Here is a 14681-nt window from a genome sequence, read left to right on the forward strand (position 1 = left end):
CAGTGCTTGGACTTGGTTGGTGTTCATTGTTGGTGATTGCCCGTTGGGACTTTTATGAAGAAGGTGGAGCAAGTTTTGTTGGGACATGTCAAGGTGGAGATTTGTTAGTTTGGCAAGTCTCATAGTCCCACATCGGGAAAATTAAACTTGTTATCTCCTATTGGAACTATAAATAAGGGCCTGAGCTTTGAAGTCAGATGCACCACAAGTGGCACCACAAGAAAAACCTAAGTGTTTGCTTTGGGTTTAAGTCCACACTCAGTTAAATAGTTTGAGCTTATACTTTGGGTTTTTCTTGTTTAGTATTTTTGGGTGTTTTATGGCTTAGGAACATCTTCCTAAGGCATTTGTAATTGTCCCTTTTATAATAGTGATTTGCTCCTCTTTCATCCGTGGATGTATGTCAAAGTCAATTGACCGAACCACGTAAATCTGGTATTCTTATCGTTTTTTTTATTCTTCCGCTTTATTATATTTGTTGGGTTGCCAAATTTACCCTTTGGTAAATATCCTGAGACTAGCTCTAACATAAGTAGCATTCCCTATTATCCATTGCACTCCAAGAATTAGTTGTATTGCAAATACAGGAACAAGAATTAGAACATCAGATTTCATTAGACTAAGAGGGGAAATCCAAACCTTTAATAACACAGCTTCCAACAATGTTGAAGCTACTTATATCTTCTAATCCAACCAAACATTTCATAGATTGCCAATAGCTGAAACTAAATTGCAAAGAGGGGTAATCTTTGTCGATATGCATACAACAGAACAACATGTAATTGGTATTCAAGTTGCATGTTCCATTCTTCGGTGGATCACCACAACGCTACACTTTCTATATTCACAACATGCTACCTCATGTTATCAACTACTGTGAGTTTTATCTTTCTCGACATTGTACACATGCTGATCTTCTGTCTATTACTGGCACCAGATGCCTTAACAGCCGGCACCGTGATAATAAACTTTCTTACGCTGCAACATCATGAAACAGGTACGATCGGTCTCCCACATTTGCATAATTGTACTTGGCTGTGCCGGCACCACCGACAGCAGGAGCAGCTGCACCATAAATGGATTCCCATTGAATCCCAAGAAAGCTCTGCTGATTGTTAGATGCAGGAAGCTCACCGTTAGAGTGTTGTACTCTCAGTGGCAGAGACACCCCACTACTCGCATTGTTACGGACTTAGCTAGTTTTGCTTAAGTCGTGTGGCACCCTTGCGTGTCCGTCCACAAAGATCAACCTCCCCGAAACCTTCCATGGTCCTTTAGGATCTACAAAAGAGAAAACGGATTAGAAAAAACACCTCACTCGGGATCCACAAGCAAAAGAAGGCCACCAAACCCAACTAAAATGGGGCTTTTAAGCCTTCGACCGTCCCTCTACATATTGTACAAAGCATGAACAAACCAAAAGACACAGACATACATAAGTATTACATCAAACATCCTGTTTAGAATTTTGTCTGTGACATTCTCCCCCACTTATTCCTTCGACATCCTCCCCCACTTATTCCTTCGACATCCTCGTCGAAGCCTTTGCCAACACTGCAACTCCTTGCCTTTGCTAAGTCTTCAATCTTCAATCTTCTGCTACAGCTGCAATGTGCCCCTTGGCTCCTAGCTGCTCTCCGCTGCTGTTTTTGAGTAGTCGAACCTTTGATCCGCTATGCTGCTTCAACTCGCCAATGACTCTGACTCTAGTGTGGGGTTGACTGAGTTGTGTTCATCCCTGTTGATTCCTGCGGATCCTCCGAATGAAGGAAAAAACCATCCTTACTATGCGTTAGTCTCTCAAATGCCTCATGTTACTTGAACTCGGTGGATGCTTGTTGGAGCTTTAACGAGTATCGCCTCGTAAACTTTCAAAGTTTTGGGTCTTTCCTCCACAAAATTTATCCATTGACTCTTCTTTCATTTAGTTGTCACTTCTAAGTAGATTCACATCACTTCCACTTTCGATTGACATTCTATTGGGAAATAAAACGGATAATCTACTCTTAGTAGCACTAATCACCATTAGTGAGGATTTGACAACTATTATCTTCTATTATCTTCGAAGGGTCTTTGAACCTATGCAGAGCTCCTCTGTTGGATAGATAAGAGAATTGGGATACTCGGTTTCGTCCATTCTCTTAAGAGTTGAGAAGGCAATGGTTAATGACCTTCATGCTAGTCATAGGTGCCCAGCAAGCCAATCACGTAAGTGATGGCACGTGTGACTTGATACAGAATCTTTTTGCTTATTATATTTTGGCGTATATCACTTTATAACTATTGCATAAATGCATACATATATTGTGATGTCCTTGGATTTGTGCAATGGGAATCAGATCGTGATGAGATCACGATAATGAGATCGATTCACCTTTAAACATATATCCTAAATAATCCCGGTCATAGGTTACTCGAGAGGGACATCGTGATAACCGGACAGACAGGTGTGCTGTATACCCGTCCATATGATGGATGCAGCTGGTCTCATAGCTGCTCGTGTAGGGACACTAGGGATACAGTACAGGTGCTCATTGGAGAATGAGTTCACTGATTGATCCGCTTATGGAATGCTGGATGGTTGATGATGCCTTATTGTCAGACAGCAATTCCGTAGTCCTAGTGGTGTATCTGGTCCTTAGACTTGAGACACCAAGGATGTCCTGTATGAGTGCTCCACTCTTTGATACCAGACTTATAGGTTTGGCTGTCCCAGATCTAGTACAACTGGTCATTGGGAGTGGTAGTCGACCTTACGAGGGCTATTGAGTGTCGATAGAGGATCATCCACTCTCGGCGTCATGAGAGGAATATCCCATGTGTTCTTGCTCAGACAAATCCCTGGCTAGGGTCATTCGGGTTGAGAGAGAAAGAGTTCTCCGGGAGAATCCGATTAGAGCGAGACTCGAGTAGAAACCGTATGGGTCTGACAACACCATGCTCGATATACGGTCTCTGGGATATTAGATGGATGAGGGATTATAGGTACACAGTAACTGATGACTGACATGTCCAATGGATTGGATTCCCCTGTATCGTCTGGGGACTACGGCGTAGTGGCCTAGTACTTCCGTAGTCGATGAGTCAAGTGAATTATTACATAGATAATAATTCACTGAGTTAGAAGGAGTTCTGACAGGTATGACTCACGGCCAGCTCGATATTGGGCCTAGAGGGTCACACACATATGGTAGGCATTGCGATGAGTAGAGGTTCGGATATGAGATATCCGACGGAGCCCTTGTCTTATTGGATGCAGATCCAATACCCACTAGGGGAGGACCCATTAGGGTTTGACAGGGGACCTTTATAAATAGGAGGGATTCAGAGCCTCATAGGCTAGAGCCTTTGCTTGTCTTTCCTATTCTTCTCTTCCTCTCCACCTCAGAGCAAGCCTGGAGTCTTGAGGAGCGTCATCGCAACCCTGCTGTGTGGATCACCGCTAGAGAGGAGGACGCTTGACCTCCTTCACCCTCTCCTAAGGATCTGTAAGGAAACAGGGATATACGATCTCCCTAGGTAACACAATCTACTCTATACGCAGTTTTATGTTTCGCGGATTTTTCGCACCAATCTTCGCATGACGACGAACATCTTTTTGGGAATCGGGGATTTTGTTTTCTTGTTCTTCCGCTGCGCATATGATGTCGCCCCCAAGATTTCCCAACACTTCACTTGCTCTTTGCTCACACTTCTGAAGCACTTGAAGTGTTTGCACTCCTTGCATTGAGTTAGCTACTGTGATTCACCTTCTCAATACCATCGAACTTCTGGAATGCAGGAAGTTTTCACCCTAACTTGGAGTAAGTCTCTAATAGTTTTCGTCGCCTTTGGGATTGTATCGTCTTCTCCATCAACCTTGTTGCCTACTCCACTAAGTAGCAAAGGTAAAGCACCGCATATTGCCTGCTTTGTTCCTTGGTCGTGTACTCTTGCATGACTTGAAGTCCTTCACTTTTGGCCATCTTGATAAGAAGCTCATTGACACCGGTCTTACGAAGTTTCTTGGCCTTTGCCCTTCAGCCTTGTATCGGTACTTGGAGTTTGCCTCTGCATGCTCCACCTCCTCGACCCTTTTCACGACCAAGCGCTCTCCCTCCATGAAAGCAAGGAATCAATGACTTTCACGGAAGTGCCGCCTCTGCGATACCATGGCGCATCCATACCTATGGCTCTACTATCCATCGCTTTGCATCTGCATCCCTTTTCTTCATGAATAGTAGATATGTCTCTATGGCACTCCTCCGAGTCCACCTCCATTCTAATCGATGCTTGATTTTGGGTAGCTAAGTCCCTCTGGACTCGTCGTCACTTCCTCGCCCCTTTCAACCCCCCTACTTCAACACCTCAGTGTTCTCCAAGCAGCTCCCTTTGGTCGATGGAAAGACAAACTACAACTCCCATGCATGGTCTCTACCATTATGCTATAGGGTTTGCACCGATCACGTTCGCTTACTCGACCTTGTCTTCTGATTTGTCGGGCTCTCTTAAGTGAATATGGGCTCTGGAGTAATCCAACTCTCTAGCTGCTTCGATCATGCATCTGCATGATCAAGTCCCTTCTATGGGACTCACTGGTACTTGCATTCGAACTTTTCCCTCAGTGGTACACAGCCCCCATATGTTGATGACCAAAGCTTTCATCCAATGCAAAATTCGATGCACGCACGAAAGACCCGCCTCTGCAGTACCATAGTCTTCACTCCTTGAATCCATAGCCCTTCTTGCCATCGTGTTGTTCACCGAAGTGGAGCTCCTAGTAGCTCCCGATCATACCTCCATATGATCTAATCCCTCACGGGACAAGATTCGTATGTGTTGCATTACCATGAACTGTTCCACCACGAATTGCTGCACCATGTCGCCTCTTGGTGATATCTCCATTGCATTCTGATCCTTATGAGATGAACTTGAATTGTGATCCCTCCATGTGTGGCCTCTGCCAATACATCGCAGGGTCTCTTCCACCTTCGATTTTGTTCGCTCCTTCAGCAATCGACCTTCATCCACCCACTCTTGGGTCACACTTAGATGAAGCACCGCTCTAGGACAGTCCATCACATAGTAGCTCTTGAAGTCCACTGACTTCGCTGAAAATGGAGCATCATTGTCTGGATCCTAGGCCTTTGCCCCTACCAGCACAATCTCTGTTGCACATCGCTTCCTTTATGGCAACTTGAATGACAATACTATGGCATATTCTTCAAGAGTACCCGCCTTTGCGTCCTCTTGTCCCGTGCCAAGGCCTTGTGAACCCAACTTCACCTCTGCAAGTTGAGTCGCCTTAGTTCCTCCATCAAATACTTCTCCGAGATAAGGTGTATGTGCCTAGAAGCTCCCTTCGTCTTTGGCACCATGCAAGATGAGTCCGCTCCATCAGAATGAAGGATCCATGAAACAACATAATCCTGCTCTTGCCTCTGTAAAGAGCTCATGTCCTTGACCTCTGTCCAAGGAAAGCTCTGTGCCTTCGCTCCATGTTTCATCTTCTATGTCAGCTCACGTCATGCGACTTAGGTACTTCGCCAAGTTACACCCAAGTTGCTCCGCTCCTCAATTTGCATTGAGTTGATGGTGGCCCTCGGGCCCATCATTCCACGGATCAGCCCTCCCTTGAGTCTGATCTCCATATCGACTCCAAGTGTGCCTACATTTGTGTTGCTTTGGGTCGCTCTCCCACTTGATCTCGCAATGCATCCACCAATGCATTCTCTCAAGCGAGATCATGCGACGACTCCTCGTCGCTCATTCGGTCCATTGAGCTTCGTGGAGTTGATGTTTTCGAGGTACTCCTCAACATGTGCGGTCTATTGCACGTGATTCTCCCTTTGGAGAACCGGAACCTATCCCTCTTGAATATTTATCCCATTGGAGCAACATCTCTCTTCGCTTCTCTCTTTGAAAGTTTCGGAGACTACCATCCCATTCGGACTACTCCGATTTGCTGAACAAACTATGCATTGTTCTACTTCCTGCAAACGCACTTGCTAGATTATGACTCCATGTCAATACAGCCCCCGCTACACCACTCAAGGCCTAGCAACATTCTGAACTTGCTGTACACGTCAGCCTCCTACGGACGTATCCTTCACATGCCGAAGAGAAAGTTTCAATGCTCCATGGTGCCAAGTTTCGGTCGCCTTGGGATGGCCGCGAATATTCCATCGTCCGCATACAAGCCCATACATGAGTACCAAATTCTTCGAGTTAGCAATTCCCCTCACCTTTGTGAGCTTTGCACAACTCTTTCGGTCGTTAAGCAACTCATTCCACCTTGCATGGTCTCATCCTTTACCAAGCGCCTCACTTACCTTGACCACCATCAAGTATAGTTGTCAACGTCGAGCCGTAGCTCGAACTTAGCCATCCCTACATTTGTGCGCTCTGCATTCTTTCAAGCTTGCTTGTTCTCGTGGTGCCTCTTGCGCGAAGGGTTGGCCATTTCTCTAAATGCCAATCTTAAATGCTTGCTCCTCCGAGCGACTCCTTTTTCCTATATCTCCGTGCTTATTTTCCCCCAAACAGTCGCGCATGCTGATTGCCCTTAACGCAACCCCGCTAAATCCCCCACGTTTGCACGTCAAGTGTTTCTATGAGTGCTTGTCCCGCTCTGATACCATCTGTCATGGACTTAGTTGGTTTTGTCTAAGTCGTACGACACCCTTGCATGTCCGTCCACAAAGATCAACCTCCCCGAAATCTCCCATGGTCCCTTAGGATATGAAAAAGAGAAAACGGGTTAGAGAAAGCGTCTCACTCGGGATCCACAAGCAAACATTTCAAGAAACACTTCATTGACAATACAAATTACAAACAAACTTTACAAGCTCTAAACGATTGCACAACAAAAGATCAAAATGACCCACTATAGACCGAATATCTCTTATAAGTATCCACATGATACAACCTTTATTTACAAGTCTAATAAAGCCACTAAACCCAACTAAAATGGGGCTTTTAAACCTTTGACCGTCCCTCTACATGCTGTGCAAAGCATGAACAAACAAAAAGACACGGACGTATATAAGTATTACATCAAACATCCTGTTTAGAATTTTGTCCGTGGCATCATGGCGATCGAACTCAGACATCTGATAGACCACAAAACCATCCGGTAGATGGAACATCAGCCTGAACTTTAGGAAAAATACTCTGATGAAGAGTTTGAGTCGATCTCAGTATTACCAATCTCCTCTTTGGATGTCCTCAATCATAGGCTTCCGATGCAAAGGCGAACCAGTGCATTTATGAACCAATTAGAAACCAGTAAATTAGAAAAGATCCCAAGGAAGCTATAAATTACAGCTGCAATGAGAAAGCTATCCTAAATATGCCTGTGCTCACCTGACTCCTTGTCAAGCCTGTCTGTTTTGCAAGCATTAGCTTTTCAGAATCGTTCGGGTAACTGAAAAAAATTACAAACAGAACGGTAAGCACGAATTGGATCTGCCATGGTACAATGAATTGACAGGCGAAAACAATAGATAGTTTAGAACTCACGGGTCAAGGAAGTGCTCGAACAGCCAGGCACAAAGGATTGAGACAGAAGAATCAGGTAAACCACTTTGTGGCCTCTAACCATGCTGCTGCATCACACCAAGCTGCTGCAAGGCCCTCTGTTGCCTCGGCTGCTGATCTATATAGCAAAGGCGAGATATTCCAGCACCCTTGCCATCTGAATTATCTTGCTCTTCAAGGGATTTCCTAGTGACTTAACTTTGGCCACCAATGGCATCTCTCAGGCAGCGGAAGTTCCGAGAAATTGTTTGAAGTGCAAGTGCAGTGTAAGGTTTTGCAGCCTCAGGACCCACTACTTCATCGAAGGATGACACCGTCGTCTGCATCTGGTGGAAATACTGTTTATATCTACGGATATCCAGAATACAAATCCGAATTATGTCCAATTAATGGCATGATGTTGGTCTTAGTTTCTCATAAATTATTGCCTAAAACCTTTATCTGATGTTTTGTGCATATCTTACTCTTGGGATCTCACCCAATCTTGAAAGTTTGAAAGCAGATTTGTATGTGTTTAGGGTAGCACTAATCATATAGCAACAATTTGGCCATTCCTTTCTAAGATTGCAATTCCTCCCCAAGGTACAATTCCTTCCCAAAATCCAGCCATTTGTATTCATTATTTTAAAGTCAATATGTGACATTGACATTGTATAAATCTATTAGCATCTCTCAGAATAATTAACTCACATGCAACAGAATCATAATAACAGTGTTCATCACACCAGTCAATTTCTCATGACAGGTTTGTGGCACTTAGATCCCGAAAAAGAAAATATAAGGCCATGTAATACAATTATTTATTGAAAACCAAAAAAGATTCCCTTTATTTCATCACTGATCGCAACCTTTTTCAGTTAGTAAGATCATCTGCAGACATATAAGGCATTGTAGGAAATATTTCCACAAGGTTAGAAATGCAGATATACAGCAAGATGATTATCAATAAAACAAGTAGCTCATTAAAATTTTCTAAGCTTCAAAACCAGAAAATAATTATCAACAAAAACAAATGCGAGTTAGTTTATACAAATAAACTATAGAGTTTTTCAACCTGATTACAAGAATCAACATTCTTTTGAAAATATTTGCAGTTCTGCATGGAAATGTCAGAAAAAATGAAGAACACAGTAGATCGCACGACAGAAACAGTTGGCAGAGTTACATACTTTAGAGGCATTTGAAATGCAAATCTGGTGCATAGGACAAGGCAGGGGAATGTCACAGTACACAACCAAAAATTCAATTTTAGAACACTTCCACATGAATTTTAAGTTTTTAACCACAGTTATGTTTATCAAAAGTCCAATTTTGAAAGAATCATAGTAAAAAAATTGGGTATGCAAAAGAAAAATTTATGGAGGTCAATAGCAAAAGAAATATGCACCTCATCCAACATTGCCAGTAGTTTGGTCACTTTGTCTTGAAGATCCTGCGTTTCAGAGAGTGACAGCTCAGTAGACGAGTTGATGGTAGAGTCTTGAGGGTTTGTTGACTTTCCTTCACCTTTTGATTTTGCAGTACCATCCTTATCCATACTGTTAATAGGAGAAGAATGAAGATTTTGAGCTTTATCTGAATGTTGCTTCAGAGCCTTGTGGACATTTACAACTTCATTAAGTAATTGTTGTCCTGCCTTTAGATACTTAAAATTTAGAACTGGACTAGCAACACTTGGATGGCTGTGCTGGCAATTGTTAGCATGCACAGTCATGTTCTGATAATTTTGATTTCTGCATGACACACCACTTCCGGAGGTTGTTTGATGAGGACAAAAGAGAGAGAGATCAGAGCTACCAGGCAGATACTGGATTGAAGGGACTGGAATTTGTGTGGTTAGGCTCAGTGACAATCCTTGGCAAGGCATGGTTGAAACATCTGACAGCTGCACGGACAAGCTCTGCCTATCTAACATGCCCAACTCTCTCTGCAGACTAATCTGGGGTTCATTGCCATGAAGAAGATCCTCCTCATCCTCTATTGCAACACTAACTGTTTGCATGAATGACATCTCATTTTTCCCATCCTTCCATGAGCCATAAGCATGCTCACCAGTACAGGAAGTGACCGTTTCAAGATTCCCTCGAGTCGAGCCTAGTGAAACTGGAAGCTCAATGGAGTTCTGCTGAGGTTGAGTGTCGCCTGCCGCTAATGTGTCTGAAATAGCAAGGGAAGATGAATAATTATGATACTGCAAATTGCCAAGAACTGATGCCCCAGAAGATCTATAATGTCCAGGCTCTCTCATATGAAGATTTGGGATGTTGTCCATTTAATTGGAAGGATTCAAAAAGAAAGTGGACATATACTCTCTTCCACGATGGTAAGCAGACCAAAATCTTTTGAAACAGCAGGATGATGGATCATCTCTCTGTTGGAGAACAGTGGTAGCATCTTTAGTCATGGACAGTTCAGTAATACAAGATACTGTGTCCTCATGAAATGTATCCAAGGTGCAACAAGCTGTGCAAAAAATATATACAAGTCAGGAAAAGAAATTAAGGCCTGAAGCATAAACATACTTGAAGTGAAAAACCATGTAGATGTGATTGCTCTAGCAGAAAACTCAAAAATTTATGCTGGTATATTTATTATTTAATATGATTGTTTGAAGACCGACAAAAATTGCCAAAACAAAGTTATAAAAAAAGAATTAGATGTTGAATTCAACCAATTTTTCCAAATGTGGCTGAACTCGACAATCATCGTTATTTCCTCAACTCCTCCATTAGAATCACTGGAAAGTTACAGTGAGGATTCAATTTCAGACACTCTAAAAGGTGCTGCCACAAGGGTATCCATGAGTAGTAAATGTGGATATATAACAAAGCTAATCTATTTACCACAAGGGATATATCATGTCTGTAATCACTTCAGGCACTTCAGTCTTGAAATGAATAATCTTATACCAAGACCAAGCAATCCAGGCTTGCAAATAGTAAATAATGTATGACAAACAACAAACACATAGCAAAATAGTAAATAATATATCCAAATGTATGGCAAACAACAAACACCTAGCAAATAGAAATAGTAAATAATGAGAATGAATTCAGAGGACATGATCATTTGAACCCAGTCATGAAAGAGAAAACAGCAGCAAGCAGCAGAAAGACAAAGGCCAATTCCCAAATAAGCACACTTTCTATTTGCTTTCCTCTTCGCTAATTGCAAGGAAAAGGATTTGCTTCAGAAGTAAACAAACAAACAGAAGCAGCATCGTTTAAAGAGCCCTAAAACCAGTTGGAGTTCCATCCTATTCAAACAAAAAATTTACAAGAACAACAAATTTTTATAAAGAAAACTGACTCCCCAAAATCTTAATAAAAGAGAGTCAAATGTCAAATACTGATAAAGATAAGCACTAAAGTAAAACAAAAGCTAGGAAGAGAAGAAAACCTAGAAAAAAAATAACAAACAATCAACTGTACAAGAATGGCAGCACCATCATACAAGAAATCTTGAATAAAAATGAGACACAGAAATGGGAACCGATTGATGTAAGCAGAACAACCGCATGACATATTGATTTTAGCAACCAGCTGACATGATGATGTCCTCGTCGAGCTATGGAAGATATTGGTTGGTCAGATGAAAACCACAAAACCCAAATCTGTGCACCTAATGGGGAGCAAGAAAGCGCGAACACACCGACTTCAATTTGGAGACATGGTAATCCCAAGGCTTCAATTCAAAAAATACTCATACCTCTTCCGTTTCCTTTCCCTCTCCGATACGATTACTTTCGCATCCACATATGGCTTTCCCTTTCTCTTTCATCACAGCATCAGACAACCCAGCATTCTTTAATTTTTTTTATTGCCTTGTGTGGGTTGTGACATAAGTATTGATCACTCCTTCTGGTTTTCTTTATTATAATTATTTTTATGATCAAAATTTGAATCATATAATAACACTAATAAAATCGTAAAGAGATCGACTATATAAATATTTTACAACCATTAAGATCAAAATTCAAATCACACGGATCTTAATTTGATTCCGTATCGACAAGATTCTCGTCGATTAGATATTATATATATTTGACATTAAGATATCTCTGCTCTGTTTAATAGCAAATTGCCATAAAACAGCATAAAATGATTGACTAATGTAGAGGATGATAAGGGATCATTTGATCAATTGGTGATTAGTACGATAGGCTCATGAGAAATTATCCATTTTAAGTGATATGCATATTCGTATGATTTTACCCTTTTTGAAGCTCATAAAAATAAGAGAGGACCGATAGAGATAGAGTTATGAGCCTTTAGTTCTTATACTCTTGAATCAACGTGGGACTAAATAGTTTTTTCAATGCTCTCTCCCGTAGGAAAGCCACGAGTTCTTAGTCGAAGTGCATGGCTTGGGAGTTGATTTGCTCGATCGAGGTGTAGGCCTCAGGTTTTCTTGTCCAGATGCACGGCTCAGGAGTGGGTTTGTCTAGTCGAGGTATACAACTCGAGTCCTCTTTTTAGCACTAATAAGAGGTCGTTTGGTCGGGCGACCATTAATGCAGCCCATAAGGTCATGAGGAATTATTTATTTTGGGCGATGTGTGTATCCATACGGTTATGACCTTTCAAAGCTCGTGAACTCCAAAAGGCGCTTCTGAAGGTAAGGGAGACCCGATAAACTTATGAGCCCTTGGTTCCCATACTTCTCAACCACGAGCTCCGAAAGAATAAAATCATATGGGTATGCTCATCACCAAAAGCGGATAATTTCTTACGAGCCTATAGGTTGTACTAATGGCTGACATACCAAATGGTCCATTACCAACTTGGTGCTAGAGGAAGGGCTCGAGGCCTGCACCTTAACCGAGTAAACCCAGTCTTGAGCCGTGCACCTCGGTTATGAGCCCTTGACTTCCCTACAGGAAAGAGCACTGGTAAGACCATTTTGTCTCGTATTAGTTGAGGAGTATAAGAACCAATGACTCATAAGTCCATCATGTCTTTCTTACTATTAGAGATGCCTTTTGGCAGAAGCTCCAAAAGGATAAAACTATGTCGAGACCAAATAGTCTTTTATTAAATTGATACTAGAAAGAGGGCTCGAGGCCTGCACCTTGGTCGAGCAAACTTACTCTCTTATTAGTACTCCCTTATACGAGGGAGTACTAATAAAGTCATTTAGTCCTATATTTATTAAGGAGTATGAGAATCAAGAACTCATAAATTCGTCGAATATCCTTTACTTTCAAAGGTATTAAATATGCTCATAGTTGAAAGTAGATAATTTTTATGAGCCTTAATACTAAAACGGGGTCGATTGACTAAATGGTCTATCGTACTTTTGTTCCTTCATCGAGGTTCTTAGGAAGCTCCACTGCATTAAAAATAACAAGTGCAGAACAAAACTGCAAGTTGGCCTGTTACTGTTATCGTACTTTAGTTGCAATAGCAAACATGGAGAGTTCAACAAATAGTACACTTTTGGCCATTGTTTGCACCAGAAGAGCTTGATTCTGTCTAGGACCATAGATCAACTCGATGATATCTGAATCACCATGATTGTACACTTTTGGCCTCATCTTTGGGCTGTACGAGTTGCTCCAAGGAAAGAATTCGATTAGATACGAACATGAATTTACAGTAGAGGTATTCTCACGTTAAAAATTAGAGAATAATTACATTTTTTTTTTAATTTTTAAGATTTCTTTTCTTAAGATAGATGTATCTCTGTACTTGAACTCAGTATTATGACATTAACTCTCGGAATCTAGAAATCCTTATCAATCTTAATAATATTATTATAATGACAGACAAGAACATATGATATACATGACAAAAAGTAGGTTTTCCTTCTGGTGAGCATAGCTTTTTCTTCGCTCTGGGTCTTCATGATCACAATCAAGCAGAATAGCTTTTTCATGGAGGTCCAACTTTTTGCATGACTAGTTAGTTACCTGCTGTCAGGAACACACACACACACACTATATATATATATATATATAAATAATTAATTAATTTGTTTCCATATGTATATATAATATTACTAAGTGCATAATGAACGGATCATATTTTGTACTGCAATTCGCCATTGTAATTATGCTGATGCATGCATATGAATGACTTCGGTTGGCAGCGGAGACCTTCCCCTTTGGCATCAAGTCCTTCACAGCCTCGTGGGAGCAGAACCGCTCCGCGCACCCCACGAGCAGCGGCGTCTTCTTCTCGTCCACGAACCGAAGACCAATTACCTTCTCGTATGCCTTCATCCACCCTAAGAAGCATCCGAGGGCGATATTGAGGTACGCTATGTTGAGAATTGATTCATGATAGTTATCTAGGTAGTTATCATGTTTTAAATAATTTTAAGTATGTTTCAAGAAGTAACCCATGATCTAGAAGTTATAGGATAGTTCATATAACTATCTCAATTATAGTGAGTGAGATAATTACCACTATATCCTATAAATATAATCATAGTTCATAGAACAAGAAAGAGAGTGTGTGCATTTGAAAATATCTTATAAGTATTCTTATCTTACCTCTTATTAAATACTATATCGATTTTCTTGATTAAAAAGATTTTTTTAATTACATCGTAATATTCTATTTTTATCGTTTCTTTATTCCTCTATCCTCAACATTCTTCATGGCGTCACCGCCGAAGAAGCCTCTCCTCTCGCCAAGGCCTCCTCCAGCAGCTCCAAACCTGCGAGCGTTTGCTTCATGGCTTCCGCCCTGGCTTCCTCCGTTTCAGCCTTTAATGCTGCGGTCATCGATGGGAACCACTGCAGCAGCATGATGTCGGGGACACTGTGACCAACCCAAGCAGAACAATGTTGGCCTGCGAGGTGCAACTCGTACCTCGTCGTCGATGTAGGCGGGCCAAAACCGATGGAGAGCACGGTCGTAGGGATCGGTCGTGCGGATGGCGCGGCCGGATGCGGCCCAGGCCTCGTCGACGTACTCGACGATAACCATGGACTCGCAGACGGGCTTGTGGTTGTGGATGAGGACCGGGATCTTCTAGTAGACATGGTTGGATTCCAGTAGCAGCTGGCTCCTCTCACCCAACTTCTCTTGCAGGAAGTCGTAGTCCACCACCCCCTTCAGGTGCAGAGCTACCTTCACTCTCATCACGTACCGGCTCGGCCACCCCCCCGATGAGCTTCACTTCTCCTCCCTCCTCAGCTGCTACTTCCATTCCTT

At 42.0% G+C, this 14681-nt stretch overlaps 2 protein-coding genes across 2 annotated transcripts; both read right to left on the reverse strand.

Moving 5' to 3' along the window:
• Positions 1 to 8667: 8667 nt before the first annotated feature.
• Positions 8668 to 9977, reverse strand: LOC135604965 (uncharacterized). The gene has a single exon (XM_065094616.1). It carries the CDS (start codon positions 9788 to 9790, stop codon positions 8816 to 8818), a length of 975 nt encoding a protein of 324 aa, XP_064950688.1. The 5' UTR covers positions 9791 to 9977; the 3' UTR covers positions 8668 to 8815.
• Positions 9978 to 12805: 2828 nt separating this feature from the next.
• Positions 12806 to 14453, reverse strand: LOC103974133 (glutathione S-transferase U17-like). The gene is made up of 3 exons (XM_065094462.1): positions 14297 to 14453; positions 13597 to 13779; positions 12806 to 12849 (listed from the first exon to the last, which is right to left on the reverse strand). The coding sequence occupies exons 1-3, from the start codon at positions 14451 to 14453 to the stop codon at positions 12806 to 12808; spliced, it is 384 nt and encodes a 127-aa protein (XP_064950534.1).
• Between the last annotated feature and the right edge of the window lie 228 nt (positions 14454 to 14681).

This window comes from Musa acuminata, chromosome BXJ2-2 (genome assembly GCF_036884655.1).
Source record: "Musa acuminata AAA Group cultivar baxijiao chromosome BXJ2-2, Cavendish_Baxijiao_AAA, whole genome shotgun sequence".
In the NCBI taxonomy this organism is placed as follows: domain Eukaryota; kingdom Viridiplantae; phylum Streptophyta; class Magnoliopsida; order Zingiberales; family Musaceae; genus Musa; species Musa acuminata.

What these genes read in the sequence shown, in the direction of transcription:
- LOC135604965 (XM_065094616.1), bottom strand. Translation starts at nt 9,790, where the DNA reads ATGGACAACATCCCAAATCTTCATATGAGAGAGCCTGGACATTATAGA.
- LOC103974133 (XM_065094462.1), bottom strand. Translation starts at nt 14,453, where the DNA reads ATGGTTATCGTCGAGTACGTCGACGAGGCCTGGGCCGCATCCGGCCGC. An exon ending in GCCAACATTGTTCTGCTTGG is followed by an intron (nt 13,780 to 14,296) that starts GTTGGTCACAGT and finishes TTCTCAACATAG; the next exon opens with CGTACCTCAATATCGCCCTC. An exon ending in GGTCTCCGCTGCCAACCGAA is followed by an intron (nt 12,850 to 13,596) that starts GTCATTCATATG and finishes TTTTTAATGCAG; the next exon opens with TGGAGCTTCCTAAGAACCTC.